The following is a 23,497-nucleotide window of genomic DNA, read 5'->3' as shown; positions in this document are numbered from 1 at the left end:
TGTTTGGTTATTATAGGTGTGGGGTTTTATCCCAAAGGCCTTGGTGCTATTATCAATAACAAGCCTATATTTAAGGTGTAAATTACTATTATACTTTCCCGATGTGGGACTCTATAAAATTGAATAATGCGTTAATTAATTGACAGGTCTCCTGTATCACAGTTGGTTCCACGCGAAGCTCTTAACGTCGCGTTCGTTTGTTCGATGCCCGCGGTTGTGGACGAGACTAATTTTTGAAAATCCTTGTCGACCCATGATAGTGGGCTCATGCCACGCGGCCCCGCCTTACCTCTTACAACTTCGATTTTTTTTCTTCTTTTTGGTTTTTTTTTTCTCTCTTTTTCTTCGAATTTTTTCTTTCTTCTTCATCGTCAGTTTTTTTTTTTTTTTTTTTTTCTTCCTAAGTGATTCTCACTCTCAGAGTTGAAGTAAACCTCTCGAACAGTCGAACTTACACCTACATACATATAGTGGCCCCTGCAATCATGTGCTTTATCTGGCCGACAAAATTCTCTTCCTCTTCGTCATCTTCTCCGTCGTCCCTCTCCCTCTCGTTTTCGCAGAGGTTCTCAGATGGGCCGGCCTCGACAGCTACAAGACCCAGCCCAAAGTCTGATTGCCCTTCTATGAAATGCTCAAGTGCTACAAGTATGTTATGGGCATGTTCCTTCTTGTTGTTGGCCATTTTCAGCTCGTCTCTTACTCTTCTATCCAGGTTCAGATTTCGTCTTTCGGGTTCATTGAATTCCAATCTGCGACTTTGTGGAATTGGGTTTGCGGGATACTGAAAATTATTGAATTTGTGAATTGGGTTTGCATGGTTTTGAAAATGATTGAATTTGTGGAATTGGGTTTGCTGGGTTTTGAAAATGATTGAATTTGTGGAATTCGGATTTCGTGGTTTTGAAGAATGTTGCATATGTGGAATTGGGTTTGCGGGGTTTTGTAAAATATTGGGTTAGTTCCTTTTATTTTTGTATCTCTTATAGGTTTTGTGTAATAGGATTTGGGGTTTTGGGGGGGGTGGGTTGGGTGGGTGGGGGAGGGAGAGGGGGGATTTCCTCATTTTTGACCTCAGAATACTTTTTTTGGGCATTTATTTATGTATTTTATTCTTAGCATACCTGCATCAATTACGGGTGATTAAAGTTTGTAATTTTCTCTCCTCTATTTCCTGTAATAATTTTTCTTTGGTCATATTTTTTAATGTGTTTAGATTCTGTTTACAAGCAGATAATAGGGATTCGAACAGGATTGCCATTGCCTTCTGGATGGGAGAAGCTTTTCCAATTGTTAGTTTATTTCTTGGTAGAAGATTTTACCAATTACTGCATTCACAGATTTTTGCATAGCAAATTGGGGTATGAGAAAATCCAGAGAGTTCACCATAAGTACACTGCTCCATTTCGGTTTGCAGCACCATATGCTCCTGGCCACATGGTCACCTTCTGGTAGTGGAGCAGATTGAGGCCATTGAAAACACGCAGCGGGTACACATGCTGCATTTTGCTTTTTGTTTTTTGGTGCTTGCAGTCATTTTCTTCGTTAGCTGATTGTGACTGAATAGTGACAACTTTGGAATTCCTTTCTCTCTTTACTAATAGAATTCTATGCTAAGTACTTTTAATTTGAAGGATCTTAAACAGTTCCTTCACTTTAATGATGAGGTCTAGGATCAGTACAATAATGCCTTTTCTCCTAATGATCTGGCAAAAGTAATCATTTGCACATCGACAAATAAAATTTTTGGGGGAAAAAGCAAATAGGTTGAATGTTGGTCAATAATGTCTCATTCAGCACCATGATAGTTGTAAAACATTCTTCAAATGGAGGTTGCATGAGTTTTATCAAATAAACTTTCATGCTTAAATGCTGATCGTCAAGCTTTTATACAAGAACTACATGCGTTTGGTTTATCTGTTAGAGGTAATATATGAATTTTGGTTTCTGAGTCAGCTTTTTGCGCTATGAATGTTATTTTTGATCAGTGTGTTTAAGCCTTATTGTTAACATAATAATTCAGATATGTATACTTTCCTCATGCCACTATGGTAGCACTTCAGAGAGAGACATAGGAAAGGGCTGATACCAAAAAAAATCCTTTGCCGGAAGTGATTGTCTTACTTGTATCTGATCACAGCTGCATGTGGTGGGTTGCCTGTAATGTTGAAAGTTACTCCAAATACAGGAGGTGATTACCGATCTAAAACAAAAAATGAAAAGTAATTTTTTGGAAGGACCAACTGCTATGGTGAAGGACCCATGAGATTAATTGCATACTGTTGGTTAAGGCTAGAGAATTACGTTAGTGAGGCTTCTGCCACCTTATAGGTGGAATGTATGTGGATAAAGAGCTAGTTCAGTCACATAGGGTATTACATTAGTCCCCTAGTGGGTTGGCTGAGGAGGAAACCTTAGAACTTGTATGTGCTAGTTAGACTGCTACAATCTATGAATTCAGGGTAGTTGCTTGGATTGCTTGTATGAGTGCGATGACTTATTCCATACTGTTTATTTTTATATTTTTTTAGGAAGCACAAGAACCATATTGTGTCTTCTCAATATCTGCTCGTTGTATGCTTGTTTTGTATCTTGTGCACTGAAGTTTGACCACTGTATTTGATGCGGATCAAGTTGTAATCTATGGTTTATTATACAGTGATGACTTCCGCTGGCGGTGCTGAGTACCACGATTACCAACGCTATGTTGGAGGACAAAGCCATAGCAATTTTGCTTCAGTTTTCACCTGCTGTGATTACATTTATGGAACTGACATGGTAAAATACTCTATTGACGTGGCATATGCTTTTCTAATGATCTTAACTGATTGATTTGGCAATCATTAACTCTTGATCAATTCCAACAGGGATACTGGTATCAGAAGAAGATCCTTGCGAAGGTAAACCTGCAAAACCTTTTCTCCTGAGATTATCAATTAGTTGCTTCCAGGACTACTTTCACGCTTTCCCCATATTTTGCTTACGGCCTTAGGCAACCACCTCTGACCCCAACCATGCATCGTCTGTCAGTTATAAAATTGAATTGGCATGACAGATCTTTTTATCTTGGATTTTGCATTTGTTTCTCCCGTCTAACCAATCTCGGTGATCTATATCAGTTGAAAGAGGAAAGTTTTGGTTCCAAAACGGTGGTACATATAATAATTCTACTGTAGATCTTAAATCTGATTAGCACGGAGACTGCGTAACCTTGCCTGCAGAAATGCCCTTTCGGTATTGTTCTCACTGGTGACAACTCTACAAAACCTCTGATTTTCAAGTTGACATCACCATGCTAGGGTGGTAAAGTAGAAGCTTTTAGTGGCTCAGGAGCAGATTAACTTTGGGTTTTTCAGAGTTGTGATTTTGGGTAGCTTGAGAGGGGGTTCAAAGTCAGTTAGATTGTAAGGTTCAGAGTCCAGACTTGTGTTTTTGGCAGTATGTTCAAATTATAATATTATGAACTCGTGCAGTGTTTGTGATTCTGAAATTTAATTGCCAGTATTTCTTAGCCATTCTCAATTAGAAACCTGCACATCTCAATTTGGCATTCTCTTTCAGTTTATGAAATTGTATGCGCCTGGTGATCTATTTGTTAAAGCCAAATGGGCCATGTGGGCGTATGGCATTTGAAGCCTCAAGTCCATGTGCCATATCCAATTTAAAAAAAACTACTGAAAAGGTTTTTAAACTTGTTATAGCATTTCTTCAGAGCCAGTTTTGAGTTCTAACTTAGCTCATGCAACTGTATATGGACTGAAAGCACCGATTTAGATTGATTTTTTAAATTGTGGATGATGCTGGACTTTGAAAGAGTACCAAAAGCACTCACAACTGTTTTCTTGTCTTTGGGGTCTCTAGATAAATTCAACGTTGTAGTCAATAATCCCATTTTGTTTGCCCAAATTTGAAAAAGTAATTTAATACAAAAAGATGAGGATGCGAATAAAAAATTTACAAAAGGCCTCAGTGCTATTCGTAGTGAGCCTTCATTTTATGCATGTTGGTACACCGAACCAATGCATAGGCCCACCACCCACACTAATGTGTGTTGGTATCGAACACTCGTAGGATTACCCCATCGACACTATGCAATGCTAGTACCAAACACCGCATAGGCTCACCCACTAGCATCGATATTGTCCCCAACTTAGCCACCTAAATCCAATATATTTCTTTTGGTTATTATAGGTGTGGGGTTTTATCCCAAAGGCCTTGGTGCTATTATCAATAACAACCCTATATTTAAGGTGTAAATTACTATTATACTTTCCCGATGTGGGACTCCTATTAATACGAACAATGCGGTGTCTCATCAAACATTGCCGTCTAGCTCAGTTGGTAGAGCGCAAGGCTCTTAACCTTGTGGTCGTGGGTTCGAGCCCCACGGTGGGCGGCAAGTATAATTTTTTTGAAAGTTAACCCGCCATTCTCAGCTCATGCCATGCGGCCCAGTCTTCCCTGTTACAACTTCGATTTGTTTTTTCTCTTTCGTTATTTCGTTCTTCTTCTTTGTTTTTTTCTTTCTTTCTTCCAAAAATAAAATAGAAATTGCATTTCCATTATAATAATCAGACGCTAATCAGGGGTCCATAGCCAATTAACCCAGTAGGTAATCATCTCATCTGTAGCAGACAAAATCTTAATTCTCAGAGTTGAAGTAAAGCACTAGAAATGCATTACAGTGGCCCCTGCAATCAATCATCTGCTTCATCTGGCCGCCAGCTGTTTCTAATTGCAAAATAAGTTTCAGCTTTCAATGCTTTTTTTCTTTCTTTCTTTCTTTCTTTCTTTTTCCCCTACTTTTAAAGAGCAGGTGAATTTGCAAAATGAGCTTTCTCATCATTTCCTAGATTCCATGGCTTTTCTTTTTTGGAAGAATCATTAGGGGAATGTCAGCTTCTTAATCCTTCCCATTTACACATGGCCTTTGATCCCTCACCTAATCATTACCAGCATGGGGATATATATCTCCGGTTGTATCCAAGAATCTCTCCTCCTCACTTTCGTCATGGATTTAGGTTCCTAAGCAAACACAAACTCATGGATGGTTATCTCTTGAGAACAACTATAAGTAATAGATGGTATGTTGTTACACTCTTAAAATGAATATTTTTTTGTAAATGTATGATTCATTTCTTACATTGATAATCTAACAACATAATATGTCAATTGAGATAAGAAATCATTATTCATAATTAATATTTCAAAGTCGATTTCAAAGTCCCGACTTGACATTGACCTAGTTTCAACTCGACAATTAAACAAAATAAGGGCTTGTTTGGGAGTGCTTCTAGAAGGGCCAAAAGCGCTTTCTGATAACTAAAAGCGCTTCTGACAGCGCTTGGCAGAAAAGATTAGAAGCACTTCCTGGAAAATCACTTGCTATGTGCTTCTTCAGGAAGCACTTCCAAGTGCTTTTCCACGAAGCACTTTAATTTTTTTTTTATAAAAATTCAAGATTTTTATAATAAAAGCGCTTATGAGCAGAAATACTTCCTAGAGAAGTAGTCCCAAACGAGCCCTAAGATTTTTTTTTTTTTAAATTCCGTAGCATTACAAACTCTTCTACATGGATCTAAATTCAGGACTTTTTTCAATAAAAAATAACTAAATGTCACTAAACGAAATGATTATTGACCCAAAAAAAAGAAGAATTTGAGAAATCTGAAAAACTAAGATAATCAGCTGGAATAGCTCAGTTGATTATAGCGGTAAAAACATTTAACCCTTTATTTTCTTATAATTAATTAGTCATTTATATCCTGATTCAATCTTACCTCCTAGCTAAATTGGCAAATGTGCCCTTCATATTGGACAGTTCAACCTTTTGTCGGACAAAACACATATTTGCTTCAAGAGGAAACAACAATATAATTTTGTTGGTGTTTACACGAAAACTTTAGAAGGTTCCAGCTCATGACCAAAATTTATATGCGACAACATTGCGATTTGCAAATAAATACGGCAGATAGAAATTGGATTTGAATCCTTTCAGTTTTCTTTCAAGCTTCCAAGTTCATGACAGAAAAAAGGGAAAAAAAAAATTTCACCTCTTTAACAGATTATATCGGGACATAAATCCTAAGAATTTCCCGACCAGTCACAACACATCGCATCATCCTCATTTTTTTTTTGTCTAGCTAGCATAATAAAAAAGATAAATAATCAAAGTTTATGAGAGTTAGATTGCACTAATGTAAAATACAAGAAAACAAAAGAAGATTGCACCAATGTAAAGTTAATAATGGTCAATGAATGAGTTCGGAGACTACAACACTTCAGCAACCATGCATCTATCCATGTTTTAATAGATGGTGCAAATCAACTTGTGTGGGTTCTTATAAAAGTGTGTGTGTGTGTTTTTGGTCAAAGTGTATGTTTTCTTATAAGAGTGTATGTATGATCGAGTACATGTATTATAAGTCTTATTTTGTGGGCGATAATTTGACGTCACGTAACATGTTTCGATTATAATATTATCGAATCAAATCTTGAATGACAATAATTTTATACTAATGATAATACCATTCTCGACTCATCAAATTAGATATATATATTGTTAATACTTTGCTAAAAACCAATGAGATTCAATGTTATCTTTAATAGGATCAATCAAGTAAGATTTCGATTAAACATAAACCGCGTCAAAGCACGAGATAACAAATTGAGCATCATTTGAAATTCGTTTTTGTACCAAATGTTGAATAATTTACTAGTGAAAGTCGTTTTTGTACCAAATGTTGAATAAATAAATCCATCATTTCAAATTTTCCATGATAGCGTAAACTTTTGAGCAAATTAACCATTCACCATGTGTTGGTGGTAGACCCAATATTTCATCATAGCCTACATTTTTTTCTTCAATAAAAAAAGTGTAAAGGTAAGCTACTGGGAGCTTGGAGACGAAGAGGAGCCAAAACATGTCTCTACTAATGAAACTCTGAATCTGAGATTTGACATAATCTATATCCACAAGGTTTATTATAAACATGTGTTCAATATTTTTTTATCTTTTCTTTTTTGAGTTATATGTTGAAGTGCTTGATATTATTTCAAATCCGAAATCCAAAGTCCAAAAGGAGAACCTGAAATAGCGAAGCGGACAAAGACCTCTGCATTTTAAAACTAAAAAAAATCCTTGCCATTCTTGAGAAATATCTAGTTTTGAAAATGACAAAGCCTATGAGGGATTTCTTTTTTACCAGAATTGCAATGTTGTTGGGCATCCCTTTTGCCGTGTATGTTGAGCCAAGACAAGAGGATCTACAAATTCTCTTTTTTAATACTAAATCACGGCATTATCTTTGTGTGTGTGTGAGAAATTCTCATCCCTTTAATTTAAACTATCACTTATACTTAAAAACCAGACCCTTAATTAGGGCTTAATCAATGCCTCTCTTTATAAGTAGTACTTTTAATTGAATTGTGAACAAGACAACACGACCAGCTAATTTGGGGTAAAGACATCAAATCCTTTCTATGTAATTGAAAAAAAAATAATCCAAAAACCAAAAACCTTAGTTAGGGCTTAATCAATGCCACTCTTTATAAGTGTTAATTGGAATTTAAATGTGAACAAGACAACACGACCAACTAATTTGGGGTAAAGACATCAAATCCTTAATATGTAATTGAAGGCAAAGACTTCAAATCCATGTTATGGGTTGGGTCATCAGAATATGGATGACAGTTGGGCATGTGGCGATTGACCCAATGGAATTGACTGCTGGGTCAATTTTATTGACAACCTCAGTTGTGAATCGTGATTAATACTTAATTAGCTTATGGACACTTTGGTGGCTAAAAGAAACTCTATTTAATTTCCCAATCAACTCATGCGCAATTTGGTTATCTGGACAATGCCCCAAAACCGAATTCAAAAATCAGAGAGGGTGAGAGTTGTATCTAACTCCCCAAATCTCCCGTATACTGATATTATTATATCTCTATACGGATATTTGAACGTGACATCTCTTTCACAACGAATTTTCAAAAAATGTAATTAAATAAAGAGCTAATTGACAATTAAGTATACCCCTTATTAAAACATATAGAAATTACTATATAGATATATGACAGGTTGTGAGTGGGAAAACATTAACCACAGGGATCAAATCCAATATAAAAAAGCAAGTTCATGAATCAAAAGCAATTGTGTCAAGATGTACATAGCCTTCTTATTATTTGGGCCATGAATGGCAGCTACCCACCTACTCTACTCTTTGAGGCTTTTAAAAATAAACACTAAAAAAAATGAAAAACAGTAAAAAGATATAAAAGAAGAGACTGTACTAGATGCATTACAACATTAAATATAATTATTGTGGTAAATAAAACAATGCTATAATATCTATGACATCATTAAATAATCAGAAGGAGAGAGAGAGAGAGAGAGAGGGGGGGGGGGCATTTGGTGACCTTTTTCAAGGCAAATTCTCTTTCTTTGTCTTGGTCAACACTGGCCCAGAAGGAACTGGTTGGAATTCATTGAATTCCTAGGTTGCCCTTTTATGTCTCCATCCTGAATAAAAACCACATGAACAACAAGTCACAAAAGGAAACCTAAATTAACTTGTGGGGAAAGAAAAAAAAAAATCAGAAATGGTCCCCATTTTTCCCATTTAAAAATTCAATAAATTTTAAAATTGAACAAGAGAAAAATTAAAAAAATATTATGTAATCTGCGGAAAGAAAAGAAAAAGAAAGAAACAGACAAAGAAAGCCCTTCCCCACAAAGGACCCACAAACAAGACCCAACAACACACAGAAAAGAAAAGTAAAGAGAGCAAATAAATAAAATAAAAATAAAAATAAAAATTATGAAAGCAAAAACCCCAAAACCCTGCATGGCACGTGTGGGTCACGCTCCAATGAGGAGGGGGTGATGATCAATGTCAGGTACTGTTTTTGTCCGTGTGAGACTGTGAGTGTTGGCATTATTAATATTACCTCACCGTGACCGCACGGCCGTAGTTTCCAATTCCATCAATGAAACGCACCCATGTTTCCCCACGCTCACCGTGGTGGCGCGTGACGTCACGTACCCTCCACTGAGCACCTTACATAACATCTCTGTCACTTGGGTTTTGTCCCTATTTCTCTTTTCTCTGAGAGACAGAGCCCTCTCAAACAAGAAATTTTCAAAACAAAAAAATAAGGAAAAAAAAGAAAGAAATATACAAGCTTAAGTGAACCAAACCAGACCCATCTCAGTCTGAGTCTGAGATATCCAGATCGCCGGGTCGGGTAATGGAGACCCGCCCAACCCCGCTGCTTTCTCCTTCTCCGGCCAAATGCCACCACCCCAAAAACGCCGTCGTGTTCCTTTCAACGACGATGGTCACAAGAGGCTGACCAATTGCATGATTTTGCAATTCAACCCCCTCGAAGTCTTGAAATTTCGCTAGCGTGCCTACAACTCTCTTCTGTTTTTTTTTTTTTTTTCTCACTTGAGTCCTCGGTAATGGCGGCTACCAACACCACCACGCAGGCCGTGGGAGTTCTGGGGGTGGACACGTCAGCGTCGGCTGACGAGGCGGCGGCCAAAGCCGTGCACAAGAGGTACGAAGGGCTTGTGATGGTACGGACGAAGGCGATAAAGGGCAAAGGGGCTTGGTACTGGGCTCACTTGGAGCCTATGCTGGTCCAAAACACCGACACTGGGTTGCCCAAGGCGGTGAAGCTCCGGTGCTCCCTATGCGACGCCGTTTTCTCCGCCTCGAACCCGTCGCGCACCGCCTCCGAGCACTTAAAGCGCGGGACTTGCCCCAATTTCAACTCCGTCGCCAAACCCATTTCGTCTCTCTCGCCTTCTTCCACGATCAACTTGCCCCCTTCTCCCACTCTGGTCCACCATAACCATCGGAAGCGAAGCTCGTCTTCGGTTTCCGTTTCGGTTTCGGCCTCGACGTCGTCGTACCATGTTCCGCCGCTTGCGATAGTGGACCCGACCCGTTTCTGCGGTGAGCTCACTTACTCTCCGACGACGGCGACGGCTCAGACGGCGGTAACGGCTGTGACCCATCAGCCGCATTTGGTGTTATCCGGTGGGAAAGACGACTTGGGAGCTCTGGCGATGCTGGAGGACAGTGTGAAGAAGCTCAAGAGTCCCAAAACTTCACCTGGGCCGACGCTGAGTAAGACCCAGGTGGAATTTGCGCTTGATTTTTTGGCTGATTGGGTGTTTGAGTCTTGTGGGTCGGTCTCGTTTTCGAGCCTTGAGCACCCAAAGTTCAGAGCTTTTCTCAACCAGGTGGGTTTACCGGCGATTTCTCGGAGGGAGTTCACTGGGTCGAGACTCGATGCTAGGTTTGAGGAAGCTAAGGCCGAGTCAGAGGCCAGAATTAGAGACGCCATGTTCTTTCAGGTTGCCTCCGATGGGTGGAAGAACAAGAGCTTTGGTGCGTTTGGAGAGGATGGTCTTGTGAATTTGACTGTGAATCTTCCCAATGGGACTAGTTTGTACAGGAGAGCTGTGTTTGTGGGTGGTTCTGTGCCTTCTACGTATGCTGAGGAGGTTTTGTGGGACACAGTGACAAGCATTTGTGGGAATGTTGTGCAGCAGTGTGTAGGGATAGTAGCAGACAAGTTTAAGTCCAAGGCATTGAGGAATTTAGAGACTCAGAATCACTGGATGGTTAATCTTTCTTGTCAGTTTCAGGGTTTCAATAGTTTGATTAAGGATTTCAGTAAGGAACTTCCATTGTTTAAGGCTGTGACTGAAAATTGTTTCAAGCTTGCAAATTTCGTGAATAACAAGTCTCAGGTTAGGAGTAGCTTTCATAAGTATCAGTCCCAAGAATATGGTCATGCTGGGTTATTAAGAGTGCCCTTGCGTGAGTTTGAAATGGTCAACTTTGGATCAGTGCATGTAATGCTTGAGGATATTCTGAGCTCAGCCAGAGCACTTCAGTTGGTCCTGCTGGATGAATCTTATAAAGTGGCGTCCATGGAGGACCCAACAGCTAGAGAAGTTGCTGAGATGATTGGGGATGTGGGGTTTTGGAATGAATTGGAGGCAGTGCATTCCTTGGTTAAGTTGATCAAGGACATGGCTCAAGAAATTGAAACAGAGAGGCCACTGGTTGGGAAATGCCTCCCACTTTGGGATGAGCTAAGAGCAAAAGTGAAGGATTGGTGTTCCAATTTCCACATTGCCGAAGAACCGGTGGAGAAGGTGATTGAAAGGCGGTTCAAGAAGAATTACCATCCAGCTTGGGCTGCTGCATTTATACTTGATCCACTTTATTTGATTAGGGATAATAGTGGGAAGTATCTTCCACCTTTCAAATTGCTGACACCTGAGCAGGAGAAGGATGTGGACAAGCTCATAACCCGGCTTGTGACGAGGGAGGAGGCCCATATTGCACTAATGGAACTCATGAAATGGAGAACAGAAGGGCTTGATCCGGTATATGCACGTGCTGTACAGATGAAGGAAAGGGATCCCATTACAGGCAAGATGAGAATTGCTAACCCACAGAGCAGTCGGCTTGTGTGGGAGACATACCTCACTGAATTTAAGTCACTAGGGAAAGTTGCAGTTAGGCTCATCTTCCTTCATGCAACTTCATGTGGGTTCAAATGCAATTGGTCATTATTGAGATGGGTGTCTGCCCATGGGCACTCAAGGGTGGGCATGGACAAGGCACAGAAGTTGATATTCATTGCAGCTCATTCCAAACTTGAGAGGCGGGATTTTTCCTGTGATGAAGATAAGGATGCAGAGCTACTTGCCTTAGCAAACGGTGAGGATGATGTGTTAACTGAAGTTCTTGTTGATACATCCTCAGTGTAACTTTTTTTTTTTCCCCCTCGAGTAGAAATTGAAATTTGTAGGATTTATTGAATTCTTTTCACTATTTTTTTTTCATGTTGTACCTGTTTACTTACTCTCTAGAAGATTATAGGGCAGTAAGGTCAGGGAAAGAGGGACACTGTAGGGATTGAATTTGTATTTCTAGCACTGCACAGCCTCATGATTTGAGCCACTGCCCATTTTCACCCTAGCATGATTTTGAAGTTTTTGGGTTTGCTGAAAAGAAACACTTCTTGTTTGTGAAGAAAGAGGATGCTGAGCTAAGAACAGGAAGGATGTTGTAAAATTTTTGTACCTCAAGTACTTTGAGATAAATAATATTTTGTAAAGGGGAAGGTTTTATTATTTCTCCTTTGTTTTAATATCAAATCTCCAGATTGACCTTTTCTTTTTCCTCCTTTTGCTTTTTAAAATAGAGTTTAAACTAATTAAGCTATAATTAAAGAACTATAATCTTGTGAACATATTGGTGTTGTCATCTTTCTCATGGATAGATTATGTATCTGTTTTGATTTGGCTTGTAAATTGCATAAAGCAATTATGTGATTTTTCTTCTTTCTGAACAAGGTATCACTGACTGCATCAATTATCTTGCTTTTAAACTGCAGGAGCCATTTTTTGCATCCTAAGCAGAAGGTGCTTTCTTCTGTAATTCAACTGTCGTAATAATACCTCCTCCATGTTGCTATTATTGATGAAGTATATTTTCTACAAAGGGAATTGACTTTCTGTCCGAAAAAGTTGCAAAATTTATCTTCAAAATCGTCCAACAGTCCAACGGAAATTTTAGGTTAAAGTGTAGAGTCAAACCCTTTTCCTTTGTTCTGTAGGTGAAGAATCATGAGAGGGTTTCACCTAAAAACTCGCAGCTTATCTTTTAGGAATTAGAAGCCAGAAGGTCTTGCGGTCCTCATTTGCTTATCTAGAGGTCTTATTCAATCAACATCCTCGTACCAAGACAATAAAATGACTGAATGATCTTGTTTCTTATGAATATCTCTATTTGTTATGCTTAGACATGCCTTTTACTTCTTCAATCAAAATACCTACCCAGTCAAAAACCCAACTCATAAAAATTTCAGTTTCTTTCCACTTCTGGTGTTGAATTTTACTTTTCTTTAGGTTCCTGAAGGACTTGAATCTAGTTGTTCCTCGAGTCTAATAACAGAAATGTTTTGTGTTTGGAGTTTGGATTTATCCAACCTGCCAAACCAGAAAAGTTTTGCTATGTGTTGACAACTTCTGTTTAGATGTGAAATCACTAACTACAGTTATTTGAGCTGCATAATTAGCTGGATGGAATTATGCTAATGTTATCTCTTTCTCTCTTTTTTGGCAGAAGCATTCGACAAAGATATTATTGGACTGGAGAGGCCACCTTAAGGTGGTTGGTTGTTAGCATAACCATTGGACCATGACAAAAGAAGGGTTTGCCAAAAAGGGATCCAAAGAAAGGATTTTTGACCTGAAATTTCTGCAATGACGTGTCCTTTGCAGAGAGGAGCAGAGAGCTTTGCACTAAATGGGTTGGGTGAATGGCAAGCTGAGTTTCAGAAAAGTGTGGGGGTCAACAACAGCCTTGTAAAGACCTCAAGCATAAAAAGCTTTAGAGCTGGAGGAGCACTTCTAACTGTTTCTATCTCATCCACTTTTATTTGGTTCTGGTTTTTGTGTCCTTAGAAAAAGTGGAGCCCCCACATCACCATGAAAAAAAAAAAAATCTGAGAGAAGTGGAAGTCTTTTTCCAAGCTTTGGTTTGGTCATGGAGATAGGATCAGAGGGTTTCTTTTCTGCCATCAAATCAAATAACAGAGCTTTGTTTTTGGGATAACTTCTCTTTTAAACATTCCAAAGCTTCATGAAAGTTGTTCATGCAGAGAGAGAGAGTAATTGGGCGATGCTTCCCATGATTGCAAGAAAGGTGTTGAAAGAACCCAATTGCAAAAGAAGACTGTCGGCATGAAGCAACACAGAAGATGCTTGAGAACGATGCCACAGTCCAAGTTTTAGGCTCATTTTTCATTTAGGGTCCTTGACTTGTTTAGTCCTCTTGGAGTTGAAAAACTACATATTTAAACAGCTAGTGGTCTTGGAAACTGATGTATGCATCGATATCATGCATGTCTATGTATATATAGTTGTCTAATCACTTGTTTACAACCACATGGTTTACACATAATTATTTATTTATTTATTCTTTTCAGAACTCTTATCGTTATTTAAGAAAAGCCATCATGCGCTCTTTCTTTACAAAAACGTACGAAAGAAATTTAAGGTGACTTTTCTAGAATGTCAATAACAACTCTCATTTTTTATTCCGAAACACAAATGATGTGTTATGTGAATGTTCAGAAGATTAAGCATTTAGTTTGAGCTTGGTTTTAATTGGGTCTTCGTAGTTTCGATTTGGTTATCTACGTCACGTAATTACCTAATACTTGTAATTGAGTCGAAATTGAGAAGCCAAATTATGGAGATCTTTATTATTGAAAGGAGTCGCAAAAACAAATATTGTAAATATTGCAGAATGGTGTATGGTACAGCCGTACTATTTGGTAATGACTATGGGAACCAACCAATTGACAAAATAGCTAGTCACCTGCTCTTTCTTCATTCCAGGTAAAAAGTAGTTTCCCAATTATGGAAACCTATAACAGGTTCTCTCAGCATCTTTTTCATGCATGCTGCTCTCACTCTGCTTTCTGCACCGCAGATCTTTCTTTTTTGGTTTTTTTTTTTCTCAAGAAACTGCACAGCTAGCAAATACCATCCTTTACCTTAAACCACTTTAAAATTTGAACATTTTTTTCCCTATCAGATTTTCCCTCTGTATCTGCTAGGGTTAATTTCAAAACTCACCAACTCACACCCACCACCTCACAATCAAGTATTCAAGTGGGTCTCTCTCTCTCTCTCTTTCTCTCCTTCACTTTTGGATGGTTGAGTGAAGTGAGTAGAAAAGTAGACAGAATTAATTATGGTATTAATATATTAATTATCTCCTAATTACTCTTTTATTGTGAGAGACAGAAATCCTTGTCGGCAGAGGTCACCAACACTGACTGCTCACCAACTATGCCTCTCTCTCTCTCTCTCTCTCTCCCTCTCCCCACTCATTCTTCTGCTGTAAAAGGGAAAGGAAATATAATACTAATCATAGGAAGACACTCTCTTTATACAAGAATCTTCCCTATTCCAATGCTACTCATTATCAATCTCTTTTTTTCGCTTTCTTAGTTTTTACATAAAATGTTCATTTTATTTCGACCAAAAAAGAAATGTTGATTTTAGTTTACAATCAACTCACAGAAAGAGAATATATGATTAGCAGTGGGGATTATGTGAAATCTATGGCTATTGCTGTAATTATTGGTGTGAACTTAACCTTCAGGAGAATGATTAATGCAATTGACTTATTATAAAAGTACTGTTATTTGTATCATCTCAATTCACCACGCGTCGTAATATAATTAGAGATGGTACAAATTAAAAACTAAAGCATGATGAAGTAGTTGAGATGGTTGAAATAATTTTCTTATAATCTACTCTTGCAGTAGTAGCCGAACTAGTTAATCATCTTTCTTTGTTTTTTCTTCTAAATTTCCTAACCCATGCAGCCATGCCAGTGCTGGCTGTTGGGGCTTTGCAAGCTTGTGGTCCTTGTTGTTTTCTTTTCTTACCAAAGACAAGCACTTACTGGGCCTATTTTCATCTTACTGCTTCAGTAGAATCAGCATCATAACATCAAAAGAATTGATAATCCCAACTGGCAATGAATTATCCAAATTCTATAGTTTCAAACCAGACTGTCACATAATTAATATAGTTTCAAACCAAATAGTATGATCCATGGACCACCAATTTTTACTACAGAGGTCAGCTCCTCGATTGGCACGCTTCATTTCTCACATACTTTCACTGTTATTTCACATGGTAGATATATATTTTTTTTGTGATGTTTACATAACGAGGTCATATAGTTGCACTACAAATTTTCAGTAATTTTGGCTGCTTGTAAGATGTTTATCTGATTTGAATGAAGTTCGTTTGCTTTCGATAATAAAAAAGAAAAAAAAAGAAAAAAAAAGTGGAAGTCAAAAAGTATCTCCTCTTAATTTTATGTAATTTTCACCCATGTTTCATTAAAGTTTTGCAATTTTAGTCTAATGATATTTCTCTCTTTTTGAGGTTGGGAACTGTTTCTGCGGTTGGAAGATGTCCCAAGTAATATTGACTCACGATTTACTTTTTAGTATAGTTTTGTGAGTTTATCCCAAATTAAAAAAGTATAGAATTGTTGTAAGTATATAAAGATAATGGACCATTCCACTCCACTCGTCGCCAATTGATTTTAGGTTGAGTCTCCTAACCCATGAAGCTAAGAAAATTCACTATGGGATTTTATAAAATAGGAGAAAATTTGAGGCTGGAAAAGGATGAGAAATGGAGCACGTCTCCCATCCCACCAAGTGACAAATGAGTCTAATACTGAGTCTAATGAGAGAATGCTGCCACACTCTTATGAACCCGATCTATTACCAAACAAACACAGAATCTTAGCATGTTGGGTAATTGATTGGTACAAGGAAGTTTATTTTATTTTACTTTCAAATTTGGTTAAATGGTACCCTGTCATGGATGAAAAGAAAAACAGAACAACACAAGAACACAAAAACAAAAACAAAAAGAAGGTGATGAGAGTTGGACCATTCATTCAGTTCATCACATGATCCTGCGAAATCTGTGAAAGTTGGTGACTGATCAGACTGAGTCTTGACTCATAGAGTCTGATTGAATTATATGTATATATTTGGAACAGACTGAGCAGGAGAAAAAATCTGATCAACTTCTAGTCTTAGAAGACTTGTTCTAGTCACGTGGTCCACTTTTAGTCTGCTGCTGCTCTGCTGGTTTTTCTTTTTTTGTTTTTGTTTTTGTTTTTGTTTTTGTTTTTTGGGCTGATGCTATTGACTGCTGGATTGGAATTCATAATTGTTTTGTTTGTGATTACTTGTAGTTGCAGCTTGGCTTCATGCTGATCTCATGATCCATCATCTGCATCAGATAAAAATTGAGCGAGATTCTAGGGACTCTAGGCGATGACCAAAAAAAAAAAAAAAAAAGCCCCCACATCCCAGTCCCATATAAGAACAGCGCGTGTTACTAATTTTTAAGGTCGCGTGTTCGAATCCTCATTCTCCAATGTCTCGCTTGCGTTGAAAAAAAAACCCATTGTCATAATTTGGTTTAAAACATGTGGAAACGACTCTTGTAGACTTGAGATAATCATGATTAACATTAGAATAAAATGTATTAATTTCTGGCGTAGCTTAGATTAGGAACCACTAACGAAAACTGTGAATAAAAAGTCTGAAGGAAACTGCTCACGTGCACACAGAGGAAATGTCACAATATGAATAGCAGCCTTTTAATTTCTACCTCATGTACAAGAATCAATTTTCGTTAATTATTTAATTAAGCTTTAGTTAGTTAACACTCACCTTTCACAAGACAACCAACGAAATCATTGCTACTCTACTCTACTTTCCATTTCTTTCAACTGAGTCATTATCCTATTACTAGCTCCTCATAATCCCAATTACTTTTTTAATATCAAGTTGCTAGCTATCTTTCTCATTTGTCCTTCTCCCGATTATCTTTTTAATGTGTATTTTATTTATGGTTTAAATGGAATTCGCATGTCAAAATATTAGTAAAAAAATAATTTGGAAAGACAAATCAAGAAAAAGTAGCTAGCATTCTCCTCTTAATACTCTGCTCGTCGTATTAAATTAACAGTTACAGATCCCAAATATTAAAGAAAAAGTAAGTATAAGAAAATTAAGTGCTTGTGACTGGTGCTTATGATTTGACTAATGTGAAAAATGTGGCTTGCTTTTGGTGGCATTGACAGAATTCTCATGGTGGGGGCAAATCTCCAATTACCATAATTTGATTCAGCACCCTTTGATTTTTAACCTTTTCCTTTTGGGGCTTTTTCAGCAGTCAATTTTGCTTTCATTTGATTATGTCTTCTTTTTCAGTATTTTGATATCATGTAGTCCATATATATACTATATAGAAAGACTGGAACTAAGAACCCTAAATTACCCTTCATCTTTCTCACTTCTTTTTTTTTGGTTACATTGGAGGAAAGAAACCCCACTGGGGTTCGATCCTGGGTGCCACGGGGGGAAGGGGGAATCCACCACCACTGTGGTGGGAACCCATTGGCCATCTTTCTCACTTCAACTTCAAGGTTTCATACACCTTTTGGGCTTTTGGCAATGTAGAAGAAAGTTGTCATTTCAGTAAAGTTTCATACCCAACCACTACCCATTTGCCCAATTTTCTCATTAGTACTCAATACTCAGTATCAGCTTTAGTCACTTTATAATTACTTACTGTATAGAATCTGGAAATTAGATTTGGTGGGTGCATCATATGTATTCCCAACTAATTGGGTTGCTTTGGACAAAAGAAATTAAGTGGGACTTCCCCATAAATTCTTATAACAATATTTGGTTTTCCCATGTGCTGCAATTAGAATACACAATTGTTGTTGAAAGAGAGTATGAGTGGAAGAATTTTATAAGGAAAAAAAATATTGTAATACTAGGAGAGTAGAAGTTGTATTTCTACCTAACCCATATAAAATGGGATGGAAAACCTCATTAGTGTTAATAAATTATGGTAAAAAAATATTGTGTCTCAAGTGGTTATCCATGCATATGATGAGATCACGTGTTTGATTCCCACCCTCTCACAATATCGCTTATATTTATAAAATAAAAAAAACTATGAAATGATGAATGATGCATTGATGCATGTTTTGTTATCAAAATTTGTCCAAAAAAACTAAATGAATCATGGGTTAGTGTAAATACTTGAGTATCACTAATTTGGCTGCAGATTAGTTTATAACTCAATACTCATTAGCATCTAATTTTTAAGATTATAAACTCAAAATTAGTTGAACACTGATATCATATATAAACTCCAATGATTAAGGCATATGCACTGTTGTAGCCTGAAGAGAATGTATGCGTTAATTGAGGCACCAAAATTAGGGAAAGTGGTTTAAGAACTGTTGGGGAACCACAAATAAAGAAAGTCATAGACATAATAATGGTTTTCTTGGCAATAACAGAAAAACAAAAGCAAAAGAAGAAAAAAAAAAGTTAGGTACTTTTGTTAAGCATCATATCAGTATAGTTCGTGTATGGTACTGCTGAGCAAGGGTTGACATTTCAAGAATAAAATCTCTATTTTCAAAATCAAAGTCACAATTCTTAGACAATTGTTTAAAATCATTATAACTTACATGTAACGAGTGAGTATGTACAATGTAATCGCTCATAAATATACAACCATTACGTGTAAGTGTTTTTAACCGTGATATGAACTCCGATTTTCAGGAATGGATCCAGGGACATATTTTAGGTGGGCCGAAGTTCAAGCCCAGCAAGGGAAACAGAAGAGTTATGTTTGGGCTAAAGTCCAAGCCCATTAAATAAGAACCAAATTTTATATTAACAACCAATACGAGGTTCAAAGTAATCCACGTAGGTCCTTTCAAAACCACAACTTTAGCCGTTTGGTTTCCCTCCTTTTCTTCCTCATTTCCTACGTACTTCACATTCTCTGTTTCTTCCCCCATTGACGTACTCGTACACCGACCCACCGACCGTGGCCCACATTATCCGTTCACCTCCTGCGCACGTTAGCAAGCACCCTCTTTTCCCCTTCCTCTTCACCGTCCACTCATCCATGGCCGCTAACTCCGCCGCCTTGCAACCGGGTCGGGTTCGGATTCTGAAAGAAGCGTCCAAATCGGCGGGTCAAAATGTGGGTCCCGTCGTTTACTGGATGTTCAGAGACCAAAGGGTTAGAGACAATTGGGCCTTGATCCACGCCGTTGAGCAGGCCCACAAGGCCAATGTCCCCGTGGCTGTGGCGTTCAATCTGTTTGATCAGTTTCTTGGCGCCAAAGCCCGCCAGTTAGGGTTTATGCTGAGGGGTTTGCGACAATTGCATCGTGATCTTGAAGAAACGCATCAAATTCCATTTTTTCTCTTCCGGGTAAGTTAAAGACCACATTTTTCAAATACCCATTTGGTCTTTTTTGCATTTGTAATCTGTTTGTGTTTGGTTTCTGAGAAAGAAAAAAAAATTGGAATTGATTGTTACCCCGAAATAATGTGCTCTATTTGGCTTTCTGGAATCTCATGACGGTCCATAACTCATATATGGGGACTTGTTTGTTTGGTTTCTATTTTTACATACAGGGAAATGCTGAGGACACTATACCCAATTTTGTGAGTGAATGTGGGGCTTCACTTTTAGTAACGGACTTCTCACCCTTACGGGAAGTTCGGAAATGTAAAGAGGAAATTTGCAAGAGGGTTAGTGATTTTGTGACAATACATGAAGTTGATGCACACAATGTGGTGCCCCTTTGGGCGGCATCAGAGAAGTTGGAGTATAGTGCTAGGACTATAAGGAGTAAGATAAACAAAAAGCTTCCAGAGTACCTAATCGAATTTCCTATGCTGCAGCCACCAGTTACAAAATGGGTGGGCACTAGTCGATTGATTGACTGGGATAGCCTCATTGACGAAGTTTTGAGGTTAGGTGTCATTTTACTTTGACAATTAGTTGGGATTATTGGGGATTCCATTGTTGATTCTGTACTTGTGTATAACTAGGAAAGGAGCAGAAGTTCCTGAAATCGATTGGTGTGAACCGGGAGAAAAGGCGGCAATGGAAGTTTTGATGGGTAGCAAAAATGGGTTCTTGACGACAAGGTTGAAGGGTTATTCATTAGACCGGAATAACCCTTTGAAACCGAGAGGTCTCTCGGGTCTTTCTCCATATTTGCATTTTGGGCAAATATCTGCACAGAGGTGCGCCTTAGAGGCACGTAGCATCCGGAAACTCTGTCCTGAGGTTAGTAATATCAAATTCAGGTTTAACTATTCTTAATCACGTTGTAGTCGGACTATTTGATTTGTTTTTGCTCTAGATTTTGCCTTATATGTTGTGTGACTCTGCCATAGCACCAAGAACCTAGTACAGTTTGCTGTCATATATCATTAATTCGTCTCTTGCTTTATGCGAAGTTATTGTGTGTGATATATTGCTGAACTCCTATTTCTGCATGGTATCTAAGGCAGTCGATGCATTTGTAGAGGAGCTGATTGTGCGCCGAGAACTTGCCGATAACTTCTGCTTCTACCAGCCTCATTATGATTCATTACAAGGGGCATGGGAATGGGCACGTAAAACTTTGATGGACCATGCTTTTGATAAGCGAGAACATATTTACACGTCGGTATCTTGGTTTTGATTTGTTGCTTTGTGCTATTTTTGTTTGCGAAGTGATGGTTATGAACTATCTGAACAAAATACTGAAATTGCAGTAAGGAGCAATTGGAGAAGGCACAAACAGCCGATCCTGTAAGTTGATTTTCTGGGCTCGTCTTTCATGTCTTGTTTGAATGAGATTTTGGGTGTATCCGAACATTGCCTAGGTTTTCTACCTCCTCTTGTTCAACCTTTATATAATTATGATTGCGCTTTGTGCAGATTATGTATTTGTTTGTGAACTCAGTTACATGTCTTTGGGTCCTCTTTTGTATCAATCTCTACTGACCTATTTCTTGTGCTCTTGATTTTCAGCTCTGGAATGCCTCTCAATTGGAGATGGTTTATTATGGGAAGATGCATGGTTTTATGCGGCAAGTAACCTTTTGATGGATTATATTCTCTTCATGGTTTAATGGTTTACTGTTCTGCTTAGGGTTTTTTTTATAAATGTTTTCTGATATTTGAAAACTTCATGGATTCTCATTGCATTATTTTGTCTTGATCTCTAAGAAAAACAAAATTATGGATTTATGTCGTCCCGTTTATGCAATGCTGCTATTTACTAAGCATGATGTCCATTGTTGTTGCTATGTTTGCTTACATTATTATCGCATGCTGTTTTAGTGTTTCATTAAGTCCTAATAGGCTTCTTTTTACCTTTTCATTCTCATTTCGCTTGCCAATATCGTAATGTTGGTAATGTTTTCTGTCACAACAGAAAAAAATTTTGGTTTTACTTTTTTTTAATTTTCTTGTGTGAAATTTTGATTCTGTTATCCACCCAATGAGACTTTGAAAGTCATGTGCAGGATGTATTGGGCAAAAAAGATTCTTGAGTGGACAAGAGGACCTGAAGAAGCCCTTGAAATATCCATATACCTAAATAACAAGGTAAAAAGTTCAGTTCTCTAATGCTTTTCTGGAGGTGGTTACAAAATTTTCACCTAGATTCTTTGCCTCATAACTCTTGCAGTATGAAATAGATGGAAGGGATCCGAATGGGTATGTTGGTTGCATGTGGTCAGTATGTGGTGTTCACGACCAGGTCTGTGTCCATTTCTCTTTTTGCTTTGGGTGATGCATTTTATATCAGCTGTATTTCGTCGTAACTTTTCCATAATTGAATCTTTCCATCGATAACTGGATGCAATACAAAGTTACAAATGTTAGGTTAGATGTGGTCCTAGATTCCATGAGCTTATGAATCGCAAAGAAATTAGAATGTTCATCTTTTCTTAAAAGATTCTCTCATTTGATCCTTCGTTATGGCATTTCAGGGTTGGAAGGAACGGCCAATTTTTGGGAAAATACGTTACATGAACTATGCAGGCTGCAAAAGGAAATTTGATGTGGATGGATACATTGCCTATGTAAAGAGGCTTGGTGAAACCAAGAAGAGAAAAGCAGAAAGTCTACTTGGCAGAAAGGCAAAAGAACTCTGCACTTAGTGCTTTGGATTATTGAAGTGAATGTAGTAATCTGCAGAATCGTCACGAAGAAAAGCATAGTTAGAACTTAGATGACAGTTTATAAAGAAAGATAGGTAATAGAGTTGCAGGCCTTCTCAGTAAAACCTATATTCCAAGCTGTCACGGGTTCTGCCCGCCCAAATTGCAACCATTTGGTGCCAGGTTTTTTTGCCTCTTAGAATGCTCTAGGTCTTATTGTTGCTCAACTATGTACTGGAATTCTTGTTTCTTTCCCCCCTCTTTGGCGAATGTATTTATCCATTACATGAAAACCGCCTTATTATAGAAAAAATATTGTAAGCTTTCATGCATTTGGCAGAAACAGTTAAAAAGTGTCTTGAGTTATAAATGTATTCTTTTAGTGCAGAATTGCTTATGAGCATATTTCAGCCGTACATGAGTCTATTGAGTCCCAATTTCCCAAAGGTAGTAGAAAGTCAATAATATTTCAGCCGTGCATTACCAAATAGTTATCCCAATAGTATTAATAAAAAACAACAGACGCATGTCCCTTCTTCTTAACAGTTAATTTGTGCAACAAAAGAATCCATTCAAGCTTAACAGTTTGCAGAAACATGCACTAATACAGAGACCAACAGATATAGGCTTTTGGGAGAGACTGATATGGTCACTTGTGGTTTCTTACAATCCGAGTTGATTTCTCTGTCTATCTCTCTCCCTCTCTAATCCTTCTCGCATTCAACATCGTCTTGCATTCCAGCTTGTTTTCTACATCCGCTTTCTTTTCGGTTTGCCATCATTTTTGGGTTTTTTCTGGTTGGCTTTCTCATACTGCCTGGGGGCTACTTCCTTCTTCCTGCCAGCTATTCCCTGGTTG

At 38.0% G+C, this 23,497-nt stretch overlaps 3 protein-coding genes and 1 non-coding gene across 11 annotated transcripts; all 4 read left to right on the top strand.

The window, feature by feature from the left end:
* The first annotated feature begins 175 nt into the window (after window positions 1-175).
* Window positions 176-3,534, top strand: LOC110753633 (uncharacterized). Of its 7 annotated transcripts, none has more exons than XM_021954569.2 (4): window positions 176-648; window positions 2,660-2,778; window positions 2,868-2,900; window positions 3,120-3,534. In XM_021954569.2, the coding sequence occupies exons 1-4, from the start codon at window positions 486-488 to the stop codon at window positions 3,174-3,176; spliced, it is 372 nt and encodes a 123-aa protein (XP_021810261.1). In that variant the 5' UTR covers window positions 176-485; the 3' UTR covers window positions 3,177-3,534. The 7 variants fall into 7 exon arrangements, 1 of the variants encoding a protein (XP_021810261.1); XR_002526190.2 differs by adding an exon at window positions 1,234-1,490 and having other exon boundaries at window positions 220-648; window positions 2,868-3,530; XR_002526188.2 differs by adding an exon at window positions 1,234-1,490 and having other exon boundaries at window positions 221-715; window positions 2,868-3,530.
* Window positions 3,535-4,323: 789 nt separating this feature from the next.
* On the top strand, window positions 4,324-4,400 carry TRNAK-CUU (transfer RNA lysine (anticodon CUU)). The gene has a single exon. It is a non-coding gene; the product is annotated as a tRNA-Lys (tRNA).
* A 4,701-nt stretch (window positions 4,401-9,101) lies between these two features.
* On the top strand, window positions 9,102-14,006 carry LOC110753707 (uncharacterized). Of its 2 annotated transcripts, XM_021954653.2 has the most exons (3): window positions 9,102-11,750; window positions 12,430-12,457; window positions 13,161-14,006. In XM_021954653.2, the coding sequence occupies exons 1-3, from the start codon at window positions 9,467-9,469 to the stop codon at window positions 13,237-13,239; spliced, it is 2,391 nt and encodes a 796-aa protein (XP_021810345.2). In that variant the 5' UTR covers window positions 9,102-9,466; the 3' UTR covers window positions 13,240-14,006. The 2 variants fall into 2 exon arrangements, with proteins under 2 accessions (XP_021810345.2, XP_088109665.1); XM_088253539.1 differs by lacking the exon at window positions 12,430-12,457.
* Window positions 14,007-19,424: 5,418 nt separating this feature from the next.
* Window positions 19,425-23,028, top strand: LOC110753712 (photolyase 1). The gene is made up of 9 exons (XM_021954660.2): window positions 19,425-19,903; window positions 20,110-20,450; window positions 20,530-20,770; window positions 20,994-21,151; window positions 21,244-21,280; window positions 21,503-21,561; window positions 22,000-22,081; window positions 22,164-22,235; window positions 22,468-23,028. Exons 1-9 carry the CDS (start codon window positions 19,592-19,594, stop codon window positions 22,636-22,638), a joined length of 1,473 nt encoding a protein of 490 aa, XP_021810352.1. The 5' UTR covers window positions 19,425-19,591; the 3' UTR covers window positions 22,639-23,028.
* Window positions 23,029-23,497: the final 469 nt, after the last annotated feature.

Source organism: Prunus avium, chromosome 5, assembly GCF_965620075.1.
Source record: "Prunus avium chromosome 5, drPruAviu1.hap1.1, whole genome shotgun sequence".
NCBI classification, from domain to species: domain Eukaryota; kingdom Viridiplantae; phylum Streptophyta; class Magnoliopsida; order Rosales; family Rosaceae; genus Prunus; species Prunus avium.
The sequence above is the reverse complement of the archived record's forward strand: the minus strand, read 5'-3'. Positions and strand labels throughout refer to the sequence as shown.

What these genes read in the sequence shown, in the direction of transcription:
- LOC110753712 (XM_021954660.2), top strand. Translation starts at nt 19,592, where the DNA reads ATGGCCGCTAACTCCGCCGCCTTGCAACCGGGTCGGGTTCGGATTCTG. An exon ending in CTCATTGACGAAGTTTTGAG is followed by an intron (nt 20,451 to 20,529) that starts GTTAGGTGTCAT and finishes GTGTATAACTAG; the next exon opens with GAAAGGAGCAGAAGTTCCTG. An exon ending in AAGATGCATGGTTTTATGCG is followed by an intron (nt 21,562 to 21,999) that starts GCAAGTAACCTT and finishes AGTCATGTGCAG; the next exon opens with GATGTATTGGGCAAAAAAGA.
- LOC110753633 (XM_021954569.2), top strand. Translation starts at nt 486, where the DNA reads ATGTGCTTTATCTGGCCGACAAAATTCTCTTCCTCTTCGTCATCTTCT. An exon ending in ACATTTATGGAACTGACATG is followed by an intron (nt 2,779 to 2,867) that starts GTAAAATACTCT and finishes CAATTCCAACAG; the next exon opens with GGATACTGGTATCAGAAGAA. An exon ending in AGAAGAAGATCCTTGCGAAG is followed by an intron (nt 2,901 to 3,119) that starts GTAAACCTGCAA and finishes GATCTATATCAG; the next exon opens with TTGAAAGAGGAAAGTTTTGG.
- LOC110753707 (XM_021954653.2), top strand. Translation starts at nt 9,467, where the DNA reads ATGGCGGCTACCAACACCACCACGCAGGCCGTGGGAGTTCTGGGGGTG. An exon ending in GCTACTTGCCTTAGCAAACG is followed by an intron (nt 11,751 to 12,429) that starts GTGAGGATGATG and finishes TTTAAACTGCAG; the next exon opens with GAGCCATTTTTTGCATCCTA. An exon ending in TTTTGCATCCTAAGCAGAAG is followed by an intron (nt 12,458 to 13,160) that starts GTGCTTTCTTCT and finishes CTTTTTTGGCAG; the next exon opens with AAGCATTCGACAAAGATATT.